At 39.7% G+C, this 14,658-nt stretch overlaps 1 protein-coding gene across 2 annotated transcripts in view; it reads left to right on the top strand.

Annotated features, from left to right (window-relative positions):
- The window catches only part of Mitofilin (inner membrane mitochondrial protein mitofilin), a 307,825-nt gene that overhangs the window by 239,280 nt on the left and 53,887 nt on the right, over positions 1 to 14,658 (top strand). For both annotated transcript variants that reach the window (XM_083140773.1, XM_083140771.1), the window contains one exon: positions 7,903 to 8,131. In XM_083140773.1, coding sequence (XP_082996899.1) covers positions 7,903 to 8,131 — 229 coding nt within the window. The remainder of the gene's footprint in view (positions 1 to 7,902; positions 8,132 to 14,658) is intronic.

Raw genomic sequence — 14,658 nt, 5'->3', positions numbered from 1 at the left:
CAAATTTACTGCAACAATAGTATTGCAATTAAATTAACGCCACTCTCTGTCCTGTCTTTTTAAACTCGTGAGAGATGGTCATTAATCTCTCACTGAGTGAAGTTAATGTCCAATATTATGAAATAAAATACTAATAATAAATACGTAAATATTTTAATATCATATTTACTCGAATCATTCAATTATAAAAGCAAATCACTTTCTTCAAGAATTGACTTTTCTCTGCCAGCCCTGCTAAATTTTCACTTTCCATCTCCTGATTTATACAAGGGGTGGTCAGAAAGTAATTTCCGATTAGTAGGGAACCGCAAACACCAAAACCGTGAAAACTGGTAATTGCTGCGAAGTTATGTTTAGGAATGTGCAGTAATGTAAAGTAACGAAGACCAATAAAAGGTCAAGAAAAGTCCTGAGAAAGCCAAGAATTTTGGATTTGATATTTTGGTAGAAATCCTGTAATTATAGGCTACTAAAAATACCCAAGATTAAACTTCTGTAACCATTTCAAACTAGGGTAATTACTGAATGTTAGCCATTACAGGTCATACTAGTCATAAGATAATATGTGTAAATATACTGTAGGGTTACACTTAATGTAACCCTACTTCTAATAATAAAAAATAATAAATTGTTGAGAGACTACTTTCACTACCATCAGCACAATGGACTCACGAGAGGATTTTTTTTTTGGCATAAAGTCTGTAAAATGTTTGGTGCTGGTCCCTATAATTTCGAAGATTGACTGTCCAGTCTCTCATAAATATATTTTGACTAAACCTGCAATTCTGAGAAAATTTTCTCTTCTGAGAAGTACCAGTTAAAACAAGTAGTAGAAGTGCATTGTTTAGTATATTACAGCGCATTTAAGAATTCGTTAAGAATTCATTTTTTTAAACTGAAAACTGTCATCTTAAAATTACTTTTAACGTGTTGTGTAGAAATATGTATTATTTATTGCGAATATTTTGTGTCCTACATTTTGACATAAAGTCCTACATTTTGGGACAACATGTCCTACAATTCCCTTATAGCGATCTGGTAACCCTAGATTTTATTTATCTTGAGTTTCTTTCATCTTCCACATAAATACCACCTCAATAGATACAAAAGATGTTACTGAGTGAATTTAATAATCGCAATAATAACTTTTATCTCTGGTAGGCAGCCTTTATACCCTTCTGGGGAAACTGCATGGTGACGAAATAAAATTTTTCAATTATTTTTTAATAAGGTACAGTAACTTCGGCAAGCATTCAAGGCAAAGATAAAGTCAGGGGATTATCGAGATTTCTCCAGCGGAAAGGGGGTGGGTATTTCAAAAATATTATTTGGAACGGTGTAAGGCTAAATTTAAGAATCAAGATGATCGTAAATGGACCCATGTGGTAGAGGAGCTTTGAGGAAATATGGTGGGGTGTTGATAAATCACTATATACAGTTATGGGACAATGCATCCCTCCAGAAAATGATTGCTGTGACAATCGTGGAATGTCTGTCCGTGCAGGTATGAGTCTCGCACCCCCCCCCCCCCCACTATTATCTGTGGTACTACTATTCACGCATGCACCAGTAGATTAAGCCGTAATAAATCTAGCAATTAATATTACATCAAAAATCAGAAATCAGTCACAAATAATAAACATAATTTCATCTCCCATAATTTAATATTCAAGTAATAGATAATAAAATAAATACATCACCAATTCGATTTGACAATGCAGTTAATGTTCCAGTACAAATTACGGCGGCATGCAAACTGAACATTACAATAATGGGTCAAATAAAACGTGGAATATCGATCACGGGACAGGTTCCTCTGAGTAGAATAAAGCATATCCAAATTCTTTGAGTTTCAAGATCATAATTAATACTAGTTAAGCCCAATTAACAATGATAGTAATATAAAGTAAAGGTAAAGTTCCCCGTGCATACTCTGTAGAGCACCGTACCATCAAGACACATTTAGGGGATTTGGGAGTAGGGCCACACCATTCTCGATCTCGGCTTTTTGGAGGTGATGTGAGCAGCACCATGCTCCAGCCACCTTTACTCCCAGGTTTGCGCCCAGGTACCCATTGATCTGAAGCTGGGTGAGCCCCAGAGCCGCTTTATGCAGAGACAAGGCCGACAAAATTCAGACTTTAGATTACCCATTCCGGGAATCGAACCCGGGTTTCCCGAGTGGCATACCTACTAGATCACCGCGGCTCATACATTGATGATAATACGGTATCTAATGTACATGTATCTTCCCGCGCAAGCGTATTAACAGAATTCTAAGTGCATTGAAATTATGATCAGAGTAGCTCAACGTTACAAAATTTTGTTAATGGATGTTGTGTAAATTAATAAATCTTTTTCTTAAATGAAATTGTAGTTTTGTGCGCTACGGAACGATGCCAGTTATATTTGTTAGAACATTTCGCAACGAGCAATATACATACATATTTATTTCATAATTACACTCCGACAAAAGTGGAGATCTTTGACAAGAACGGTTGTTCTGTTTTATCGGCTAAATTAGGAAGCGAGGTCTCATCTTTGGTGCTAGCGGACTCCCGTCTCGAAAGAAAGCCAGGAAACATCAGGGGATGGACTCTTAGGCATTGACCGCACGTCGTCCAATGAAAATCCCCTTAACAGCCCTTGACCGTCACTTTGTTTTAAAGTAGGAAGCTTGCATTTTTCCTGTTAAGGTGTAATTAGATTTTGTAATTGAAGCTAAAATTACGTAATAAATGTCACATAATAAAATATCGTGTTTAAGGCTACGAGGTACAGTTTCGCAGCAGGTGGGCATTTCTTTCAATAACGTTGAAATGAACTGCTATTTAATAAAATAAATGACAGAAGCAAAAGAGAGCATGAATTTCTCCCCATGTTGGAAGTGGAAGCGTTTTTTTTTTTTTGTTGTTGTTGTTGTGATTATTAAGCCAGATTGGATGTGTGAAAAATATGATGAATATGTATTTACAGGATCCCATATATTTCTTATGGAGAGGCAACCACAAATTACGTCTAATGAAATTGGCATTTTGACTTTTCCAACAGCAAATGGAATATTGAGAATGTTGTCATTTCGTTCATATGTTTTTCTACGCCATCGGAAGTTTGATTTTCCAAAGGGAACAAGTAAAATAATACGTCCATAAGCGTAATGCTAAGTTTTCTCCCCTCCTAGAACCATCTAGCGGACAGACCTCTTTCCCTAGCTCGCCACGAGGAAAGGTCTGTGGGGGAGGAACAGTTTCGGGTTCTCGCAACTGGCTGGACATAAACTGTCCCTCGTAGCCTATAAACAATTTTGTATTTTGTTTTCGGACGAGCTAGAAACTAGAATTTGTACACTTCTTTTCGCATAAAGTGGCATACTTTGTGAGGTTGAACAGGAGTGTACATGAAAGGTTGCGGTGAATAAATGTAGTGCAGTAGTGACAAATTATTGCCTTTTTATAAGCTTGAGTGGACTGAAAACTGGTCTTAGTTGCACCACAGTTTTGCATTAGGAGAAATGAACGTTGCGAGCTCTTCATGTTCAAAATTGGGTTTCACCGAAATTTTTGGGTAGCTTGGAAACCCTGCTTTGGATAAATGCTGCAACGTTAGGGTTGGTTTGGAATGTCCTGCAGCACAAATATTGCTCCCGGTCTGCATTGTGAATCAGGAGTTTTAATTTATAGCTCTGTTCCTCCCGTTTGCTTTCCCATTAGTGTGTCCTGAAAGTATTTATAATTTATAAAAGTTGTTATGCGCGCACCAGGAATTTATGTCAAAGTGATTAATTTATTGGCATCCGCAAACACATGTAGAAAAAACAAACAATGGAAAATTCGAGTTTTATGCATAGTCCCTGTACATGTCCATGTGGGGGCCGACAACGTGAGATTTTACGCCCCAGAACGAGATTGAAGAACTCTGTGGTTTACTGACGCTATCATACTCAGCCGTCATGTATTGATTGCATATCTGTGTGCGAGGAAGTGGTGGATATATTGTATTTAATATCAAACCCAGTTATTTCCATGAACGTTACTGATTTAACTTAGGATAAAAGTAAGCTCATTGCATTACTCGCCTCTACAACAGGCAACGCTTGGTTAATTATAGGGTCATTCTAAAAATAAAAAAAAAGGGGGGGGGTAGAAACGAGGAAATTAAAATTGTTGAAATTTGTAAAAATAATTGTAACCTTGGCCAAGATCAATTGATCCTACTTAATTATAAAATTAAAAATTGTTAACTTGGCTTCTTCACGATATGGACATAATTGTCCACGGAGGGGACTTTTACAGTATATCCACAGAGTGTATTTTGAAGTCTTTGGAATGGATTTCTGTGTTATATCCCTTTTAAGCAACCAAACCTTTTATGTACATAACCTTTTCCTTGGTGAAAAGTAGTCTCTTACCGAAAAGAAAGAACATGTAAATACTTTTAAAACATTTTTATGACTGCCGGACAAGGTTTGTACTCCCTCTTTTTTTATATATATATAGAATGAATGTGGTGCATTATGTCGTTTGTAAATCTTGTTTACGCAGTTCACTACAGAGTTGATGAAGGACCAGGAACCCATAAATTCTGATGAGTTCTACTGGGTTCCGCTGCAGGACCAGAACCTTTTTTCTCGTACAATTTAAATATGGTACAAGTTGCGTAATGTTTCATTGAAAAAAGGTTCCTGGACCATATTTTAATTGATCCTGAAAAATGTTTCCTGGATCCTATTTGAATTGACCGGAAAAAAATGTTACTGGACCGTAACTAAAGTTATCCGGAAAAAAGGTTCCTTAACCGTATTTAAATTCATCCGGAAAAAGTGTTCCTGGACCGTATTTAAATTCATATGGAAAAAAGGTTCCTGGACCGAATTGATATACTTTCAACATAAGAAGGTTCTTTATGGTCCCTAACCCATTTAAACTTGCGGATTTTCTCTCCTGGACTGGAATTGAATTTCTTTAAAATTCGTGGACCTTTAACAACCCTGGTTCACTCATCGAACAGACAGCCAGACTGCTGAAAGAAAATTCCTATTTCAGTTGTAATGACAGACTGCATGTAATTACATATGAATTGATTGTTATAGCAAATACCTATGGTATATTTGTATTTTACTTATTTAACGTCGCTTTTCTGCCTGCTTAGGATAATCACGACAATGATATTAAATCGATGAAAACACGTGCACGCACTCATCAACCACCTCCCCCCCTGCTTCCCACACACACAAGGAAATACCAATATTATGAGTCGAACCTTTTGGTTGTAAGACCGTGAGTTTCTCGCTCAGGTTTTTGCATATTCACCTTTTCTTCCTTCCGTAATATATTATTACTTTAGGAACCTTGGTACTTCATAAGAAACTGGAAACATTTTCATTTTCAGTTCAATTGGAAAGTAATAACGTTTGGTGTGAAATTTGAAGCATATTCTTATCGAATGTGTCGATTTTACGTTCCTCATCCATGCTACTTTTTATCTTTTCAACTGTTTATCATTCATGTTGGGATGTGATGACAGTAGCTTTTTGAGAAGAGCGGGCCTCTTACACTGATTCCGGGAAAGTTTTTAGTCTCTACTTAACTTTTTAATGTTCTGTGTTTGTCCTGTGAACGTCCCTTTACAACCTTCCACTTTTCACCTTTCTCAAGGGTTCTTTACATCCCCTTTTAAACTTTGAGGTAAGGTTTTTAGATAAGAGGATTTTCCTCGTAGGGTAACTTGAGGCAAGTTGACGAAGCAGGCAATATGACGAATTCCATTATTCTTGGCAATAGACTGCGGTGGCTGCGTGCTACAACATTTCATAGTTGGCGGACACGGCTATCGTTGGGAAAGGAAGTTCTTGACATCGTGAAGTACTCAACTCCTTGTGCATAATCGTTACTATTTTTCGAGCTAAACATTTCTGGAAATCAGATAAATATATTTTGCAATTGGAATCTATTTCAGCACAGTATAGGATATTTGAAAGTTTTTAATCTCTTTGTAGATAGGTGAGTGGCAATATGGCGAGTGAAAGTTTGCTTTGTGGGGCGAGATGACGAACCCTTCATTTTTCTTCCTCATGATGACTGGATACAGTGTTCACGTTGCAACGAACGGTGACATGATCTCTCTTGGAGCACGAAGGTGAATTGTTAATTTATGACATGTTTTGAGTTCTAATTCAATGTCATATAATATCCTATGTTCTGCTGTTTATTTTGATTTTTTTTACTTCATTGTTTTAGGCCTACTACATGTTCAAGTGGTAGCACGTATATTAAGTTATTTGAAGATATTCTTCATTCATCTCATAAGTACGGTTCTTCATCTTGCCTCGCATAGTTCGTCAACTTACCCACCCATTGGAGTAAGTCGGCGACTTTTGAACTGCTATGTAAATTGTTCAATCTGCTTTACAAAACATTGTTGCCATGATCGTGTGTATTCTTTTTTTGTAGCAGAAGGTTCTAACTACAGGTGGTGAACATTGAAACTCAAATACCTGGAACATTGGCACTAAACTTTATATTAGTGTCGGCCAGTACAGCAGCAACACGTCTTTGAAAGGACCTATAGAGTTCCTGCGCAGTGGTGAGGGGGATTTGCAGCCATTCTTCCTGAAGCACACCGATGATTTGACGACATGTTGGTGGAGGGAAACTTCGCCGCATGCGATCCTCCAAAAAAAAAAAAAAAAAAAAAAAAAAAAAAAAAAAAAAAAAAAAAAAAAAAAAACACCATAAGCATAAGGGCTTAATAATGTTCAGGTCCGGTGACTGGGTGGGTCATGGCAGATGTTCAACCTCACGTGTATGCTCGTCGAACCACTCTGTGACCTGTTTAGCAATGTTTATTGATGCGTTATCATCCTGGAACACTGCACCACCGTCCGGGAACAAAATGTGCACCATAAGGTGCAGATGGTCCTCCAGAATGACCCTACGATCCTTGGCAGTGACATGTCCCTCTGGAAAGATCAGTGGTCCCAAAGACTGCCATGATATTCCACCCACACCATCACGGATCCACCCCCTGTTTCACTCTTGGCACTAAGCAGTCTGGTTGGTATGCTTCGGATGGACTTCTTCACACGTAAACTCTTCCTGCTTCCGGAAAAACAGTGAAGGTGGACTCATCCGAGAACACGGCACGTTTCTGGTCGTATAACGTCCACGATTTGCCCTGCTGGCACTAGTCAAGTCGCTTTTTGATATTGGAACTAGTGACAAAGGGTTTCGGTAGCAACCCTGCCGTGGATGTTGGCCCTATGAAGTTCTCGACGGATTTTTTTTTTGTAGTAAGAGGTTTAGTCAAGTGTGTATTGAATTCTGCAGTAACATTGCGGCAGTGGTTTTACGCTTTTTGGACACAATCCTCTTCAATACCCTGACGTCCCTGTCACAGTTTCCGCTTCCTCCGACAGTTACTCCTCCTGGATGTGGTTCGCCCTTCATTCTGGTATGCTGCCATGACCCTTGATACCCTACAAATATTCGCAATCTCCGTTACTGATGCACCGGCGAGACGAGCATCAACAATTTGCCCTCTTTGGAACTCTGATGTGTCCCCAATTATACTGCGCGAAACCGAATATTCGCGTGTAGTACAGTTACTACTGTGCCAAAGTGACTGGCAGGCACACACCTGCACGCTGTGCATGACCCACAGGTGACTCAGGCTAGCCCTCCAACGGCGTGTTCTATAATCACCGGTGTTTCACATGCAATGTCCACCACCTGTATGTATCTTGACAATTAGGCTCGTTTCCATGAAGGAAAATATATCATGATCGCCAACTTGCCTTAAGTTTCCCAATACTTTGAAGGGTGCCGACGCACCCCCAAATTTTATTTAATCCATTCATTCATGAACTAATAAGCATTGTTTAAAAAGTGTTCTGTTTCATTTCAGACTTTAAAAATGCACAACCAGTTCGAGTTGGAATTGAGGCAACAGCTAGCACGACAAGCTGGCGCTCATAGTGACCATTTGCGTGATACCCTGTGCAAGCAGGAAATAGAGTTGAAGAGACATCTGGAGCATGAAATGGATGAGAAAATGACAATGGAGAAACTGGAATACAAATCACGGCTAGCCAGCATGGCCTCCCGACTTAAAGGAATTGATACTGCTCTCAAAGGTAAGGAAAACATTAGTGCCCATTTCTGAACGTTTCTTACGCAACGAGTGCTTACGTTCGTATGTGTTGATGACAGATGCACATCATCACGGTCTCTCCGAGGCGGACGGATGGCTCTCACCATCTTCCCTGATCATTTGACGTTGGTTTTCGACGACCTCCGTGGTGGAGCTGTTAGCACAGCGCACTAGGACGCCAGGGGTCCCGCGTTTGAATCCCGGCCTTAGCATGGGTGTTTTTTTGTGAGTGTCCCTTCAAAAAATACATCATATCATCACTCATCGTGATCTTCGCAATTAGCCAGGAGTGGGAGAAAGCTAAGTGGAATAAACCAAATCAATCAATCAAGTTAGCATTGAACTCTTATCTTATCTTGTGCGTAGGTTCAGTAGTTGTTGTCAAATATGTAAATTGTATTGAAACGCTTCAATCGGCAACTTCGGAAGGTAGTGCCTTCTTTAAACCTTTTGCAGGGGAGTACATATAAGTTTTATAATTTGTACTGTTGCAAAATAGCAATTTAAAATTTCATGAAACCAGTCTTCATAAAATTTCATTAAACTAGTATTTTTTTATTTATTCTTGTCATCATTGGAAATGAACTTTGATACCAGTAAGATAGATCAGTTGACATCAATTCTGACTTATTATTTAACAAGAATATCCTATAGAAATAAAATTGCCAGGAAGCTGAAGATAAAAGCATTTATGGCGAGATAAAAATCAGGTATTGCAAGGAGGTAGCCCGACAATTGCGGTGGTGGAGAATTGCGATGAACATAGTTAGAAGTGAAAGGGCGGGTGGACAATTGCCATGGCATTTTAAATCTTCTATCAAATTGAAGGGTGACTTAACACCCCATACAATTATGTGAAATATTGATATTTTCGAATATAACACTGATTCATCTCACACTTTCTCCAGGCTTGAGACTGGCAAAGTAGCTTGTAAACGTACTTGCATTGCAACCACTATGACATCGTCAGTCATAACTATTTCCTCATTTTCGTATTTTTGTTATTACTTTTCTATCTTTTTTTTATTTCTTGTCAGCACGGAAGTGCTTCGCCAAACTTGGCTGGGAATGTGGTTCAATCAAGTTTTTGAACATGGGCTACAGCCAACAGACAAAGAAGTCACCCGTTTCCTCATACGTGCTAATACACTTTTCAACTCTCTCGTCGATTTTAATGTCACGCTTCTTCCTTTTCTGGTCTTCTAGATTAAGTTCCATCCGCATGTACTTGATGTTTTTAGTGTCTTCTGCTTGTCTCTTGAGGCAGGCCAGAACTTCATGAAGTTTTGGATGCAGTATTCCAAGCCACCTATTTATTTTGTTGTTCCAACCTTCTACAGCATTATTAGTTCTGTGGCGCCTGTGGTAGCAAGTCCACATATCTACCGGGATGTCTTCGTTTTCCAGCCACTGCGAAACAAAGGAATCCAAAAAATCCTCCAATTTATGAAGAGCCAGGCTTCGTCAATGTCCTCGCGTTTCAGGAAAGCGAGAGCGGAACACATCTGGATAGTTAGTGTTATCTCTTTTTGTTCATTGTCCTTGTACTCAGACGCGAGACCTACATTTTGAACGTTCCTCCATAAGCACTTCTTCATATGAAAGTAACATCCATTTATTTCTGCAAATTGAAAATTTTCCCTCAATGCTGAACTAGCTGCTGCTTCAAAATCGACGTTGATTTTCATGGGTTTCCACTTTGAAATGCTCTCGATAACCATTCTGAAGAGACGAACATAAGTTTGTTTCTTTTTGTTCCGAAAAAAAGCGAAAACAACCGGAACAACGTTTATTTCTTTCGTCATGCTTCCGATGTCGGCATGAATAGTGTACACTTGTGCGATTTGTTTACTGCAGCTTTTAAATGTTCCATCCATGAAGAAATTATTCTCGTGCTTCAAACTCTCCTTTCCCTTGCTGTCATCCGCCAAAAGGAAGCTGATACATCACTCATCTCCTCATCCAAGATTATGTCTTGCCGCGTGGTGGGTTCTGTTTGTATTCCTTGGGCCCGACTCCTTTGGCTGCACCGAGTTCTGTTAATGGACGAGCTATCTGGCATTTCAGTTACAAAGTCATAACCTCTGTCGTGAAGAGTTCCCAGTTCTTCGGAATACACTTTAGCTACGGGCGCAGTACCCTTTTCTTTGCATTGAAGATCGATCTCATGACATCTAACTTCGCAGCGTCAGGAACACACACGTGATCGGACACTCTGATGACTTGTTTGTTGTTACTCACTAACCTTCCTTACAATGTTTAGCTTTCTCCTGCAGACGCAGCCACGTAACATTGTCATTCTTCTTATGTACAGCAACTAGACGATAAGAAAGACCATCGTACAGCGCGGCAGGTTTTCCTTTCTCCGTTTGAATAACTTCCATAATTAAGTATGCTATCCGAATTACTACTAAGTGAAGTGCACCAGAGCAAGTATGGATCAGAAATGGCAGATTTTTAAAAATTCACCCCTTAGCAAACTTCCGCTACTAGGGGGATATGGGGATTCCAGATATTTGAGACACCTGCAAAGAAAACCTGTATTCCGCAGGACAGATAAGCAGACGCCTGGATTCAACTTTCTGTAATTTCAGATTTAGGGGTGGGGGGGAGTAGGAATGAAGGACTGTCAATTATGGTGCACCTATGGGTTAGTCATCCTGATCGTCGCAAATGTCCTACCATTAATTTTAAAATTACCTTCACCGTCAAAATCATGGCAATTGTCCGTGATTTTGGCTTCATTGCAATTGTCCTAGATTCTGCAAGGAAAATACGTACCATACACGACATTGGCAGGAATGACATTTAATCAAAACAAAAATATCACATTATGCGTCTTCTTACTTCAAGTAATGTGTAGAGTAGTTTTATTCATAGAATTGGAGACAGAGTATTGACGCAATGTCTTTATATAAAAACCGGCCAGATTTAAGTTGACCAGCCCTGTCATAACGGTAGGAACAGGCTTCATGTGTTGCGCTATTACATGCCACAGGCAAGAGTTAATACATTTATGGAAGCAATTAGAGGCTTAAAACAATAATGAAATGGGCTATTCTAAATTAACATTGTTTCTAATGCACATTAACAATCGCAATTCCAAAAATTGACGGCATCAAGGATCTGTGCGAAGTGGTTAGCACAGTGCGCTACGACGGCTTCAATCGCGCTGCGACGCCAAGGGTCCCGGGTTCGAATCCCGGTCGGGCTTGGTTGTTTGTGAATGTCCATTCATCAATTTCATCACTCATCCCCATCTTCGCAATTAGCCAAGAGGCACAAAACGCGAAGTAAAATAAACTAAATCAAATAAAGAAAATAAAAAAAATAAACGACGGCTTCAAATCCCGGTCTGGTCATGGGTGTTCTTTGTGAGTGTCCCTCCATGAATTTAATCACATCATCGCCATCCTCCTCTTCGCCATTAGCCAAAATTGGAAGAAAAGCGACACTAAATAAGAAAACAGCGTTTAACAGCTTTATTAAAAAATCACCTCAGCAGCTCTGAATGCACAGGATTTATCGCCGTTACCATATTAACGATTTGTTTCCTTTCTACATTGCAAACTGGTCCAGACTTCACCTGAACCATGGATCCAGTCCCGTTTATCTTATGTAAGCACAATATGTACTTGATACAAAAATTTTGACCAATCTATAGTCTACACTTTGCTTTGTACTCGAAAAGTACAAAAATAAATAGTTTAAATGCGATTATTAAGTGCTCATTTGTTGTGAAATATTGCCGTTATTTGTCGTTTTGTAAAAACGTCTACACCCAATAAACTCAGAATGTGTCGACAGTAGATGTACTCATGTATAGTGAACGCACCTCCAACTTGTTTTGATATGTTCCTTGATTTTAGATTTTAAAAACGAACATGAATATTTTTCATAGTAGTAACTAGTTTTTGGTATATAATTTTATTTACGAACGGAAATGTTAAATTCGAAACGAAAGAGAAAATGTAGATCGAACTGACAGCAAGAGGAAAAGTTTTATTTAAAAATAGAGGTGTGTTATTCATAAATTTTCACAGTTAAAGCTCGTACTTGATGACAAATGCCAATATTTGTCTTCATTAATTTAATTGAATCGGTCACACAAACAGCGTTGTACTCAATAAAAAACAAATGCTACATAAACAGCAAAACACTCAGCCATGGTGCTTTCTCTTGTAAGTTTTCCCTCAAGTCGAATTTAATGATGCAGAAAACTCTTCCATCTGTTCACAAGATGTATCACTATTATATTCTAGAAGACAAAACATTTTCCCCCGAATTTAATATATCGGTCCCATCTGTCGACAAAACTCTTCTTCGTGTGACCGATTCAATAATGTATAGTGCAATTTATCAAGAGAATTAGCTTTTGAAACCTTTTCGCTCAATACGGTATTTCAGCTAACTTCTACTTCCTCTATCGTCTTATCTGCATCCGTTATGTATGCTAGGTCAGGGATTCCCAACCTTTTTAGGTTCGCGGCACCCTTGGGAATGAGATTAAAAACTTGGAGCACCCTTGTTAGAATATTTTCAATTTTTAATCTTAAATAGCAGCGCAATATAACCCCACAGCGCTACTGCCCTTGAAGGGCCTGGGCTTATCTACCGACTGCTGGTCTCCCTCCCACACTGTTCCTCCGTCACCTGTTATAGCGTGGAGATCTTAGACCAGTATTGGGGTGACGGGTGATCAGCCCGACGAACCCCCAGCCGTTGTTGTAGGTCTTCTTGACCGGGTTACGCTCACTCACTCGGAGCTTCCCAATTTCCTCACGATGGTGGGTTGCCACCGGCCCTATACGTAGGCCGAATAAATTCCGACCAGAGCCGGATTCGAACCTACGCCGTCCCGCAGCGAACGATCTCAAGACGAGTGAACGCCTTAACCCGCTCGACTACGGAGGAGGACAGCAGCGCAATATAGAAAGTGTATTATGAGGAGCAAGTTAAATTTATTGTCAAATACCTAATCCAGTACTAGTGTTATTCATTTATTGAAACATAATAAAAGGAACGAACATCAGAATAGAATGCAGCTTACCACAATGGAAATCACTCGAAAGAGAGTTGTTTTATTAATGTGAGACTTGCGATTGATGCTTAGAGCACAAATGTTTGATACCAGGCCTTACGGTTAACAACGAAACACGCACATCATCATCAAGGTTATCCAGTCTATTTCTTGCTTTGGATTTTATTGTCGCCATAGCAGAGAAGGCTTGCTCGCACAGATATGAAGTTGGAAAGGGCAAAAGTACGTCCATATTTTCTTCACTACGTTAGGATACTCCCCTGCCAGTCCAAGCCAAAGAACAGCCGGATGTAAGAGTAACTATAATTCATCCTCAGGAACGAGTGCGTCGATCGGTGTCACCATCTGTTGGGCATGAGAGTAATTAATTCGCTTTAATATTTATTTTGTCTACTTCCTATATAAATGTTTTTCATGTATCCATAGAATATTTCTGTGCACCCCTAGGTTTATCTCGCGGCACCCCGGTTGGGAATCAATCAGTGCGCTAGGTGCTTGCTTCTAATGTGGTAATTATTCCCACCTATGATCACACATATAGCATATGTTACGGTCAGGCAGTCATTTTAGCGAGAGCTTTTGGTACGAGTGCCATTGCAATGCATTAGGGAGTTGTGAATCGCCAGCTAGCTCTACGGCAATTAGCATACATCAACTAATCATAGGCGAATTAATTGATCTCTTTAAGCTGGAAGTTGATACCGGATGGTTCCATTCGTCACACACAAACCTGCTCACTCTGCGCGTAGACTTCTGCGTCTTTTTAATTTGACCTGAACAACCACGTAACACAGAGAAACATTCTTCTAGCTCTCTCGACGGTATTGAAGAGTGTAAAATATAAAGATTGAGCTGGAACTGAAATTTCAGAAGCATGCCAGGAGGCATAGGCGCAGACTTAGGGAAGAGCACTTTCTGCCCCCCCCCCCCCAAATTCCTCAAGAAGTATATACTGTACATTATACGTAAGAAAAATATTGTTAAATTTGCCCCCTCCCCCAACAGAAGTTGCCGCCTTTGCCAGGAGGCATGATTATAACTCCAAGACCCAACTTTTCTGAAAGGAAAACAGCTAACTACAGCACATTTACAACTATTATTATTAATAATAACAAAAGTCTAATTATTATTATTATTAATGTCCCGCACCGTGTTCGTGCGGCCTAAGGCGTCATGCTTTGGGCTCCCGACTCGTGACGCGCGCAGGTTTGAGTCTCCTTGGGGAAGGGTAACAACTTTTCTCCTGAGATTTCGGCCTGTGTATGGGTCTGGTGGCCACCGAACATCGTGAAGAAATCGGGGAGCTACGGGGGGGGGGGGTTTCGTCGTACTGACCAAACATCACCCCTTAAATGGTTGGATGATTTCCCACCTTGATAGGTGGGAGTGAGGCCAGCAGTCGGTAGGTAGGTCCTGGTCTCACGGGTTGTTGCGCCACGTGTTATTTTATTACACTAGTAAAAATCGTC

Source organism: Lepisma saccharinum, chromosome 19 (genome assembly GCF_977018435.1).
Source record: "Lepisma saccharinum chromosome 19, izLepSacc3.1, whole genome shotgun sequence".
NCBI lineage: Eukaryota > Metazoa > Arthropoda > Insecta > Zygentoma > Lepismatidae > Lepisma > Lepisma saccharinum.
The sequence above is the reverse complement of the archived record's forward strand: the minus strand, read 5'-3'. Positions and strand labels throughout refer to the sequence as shown.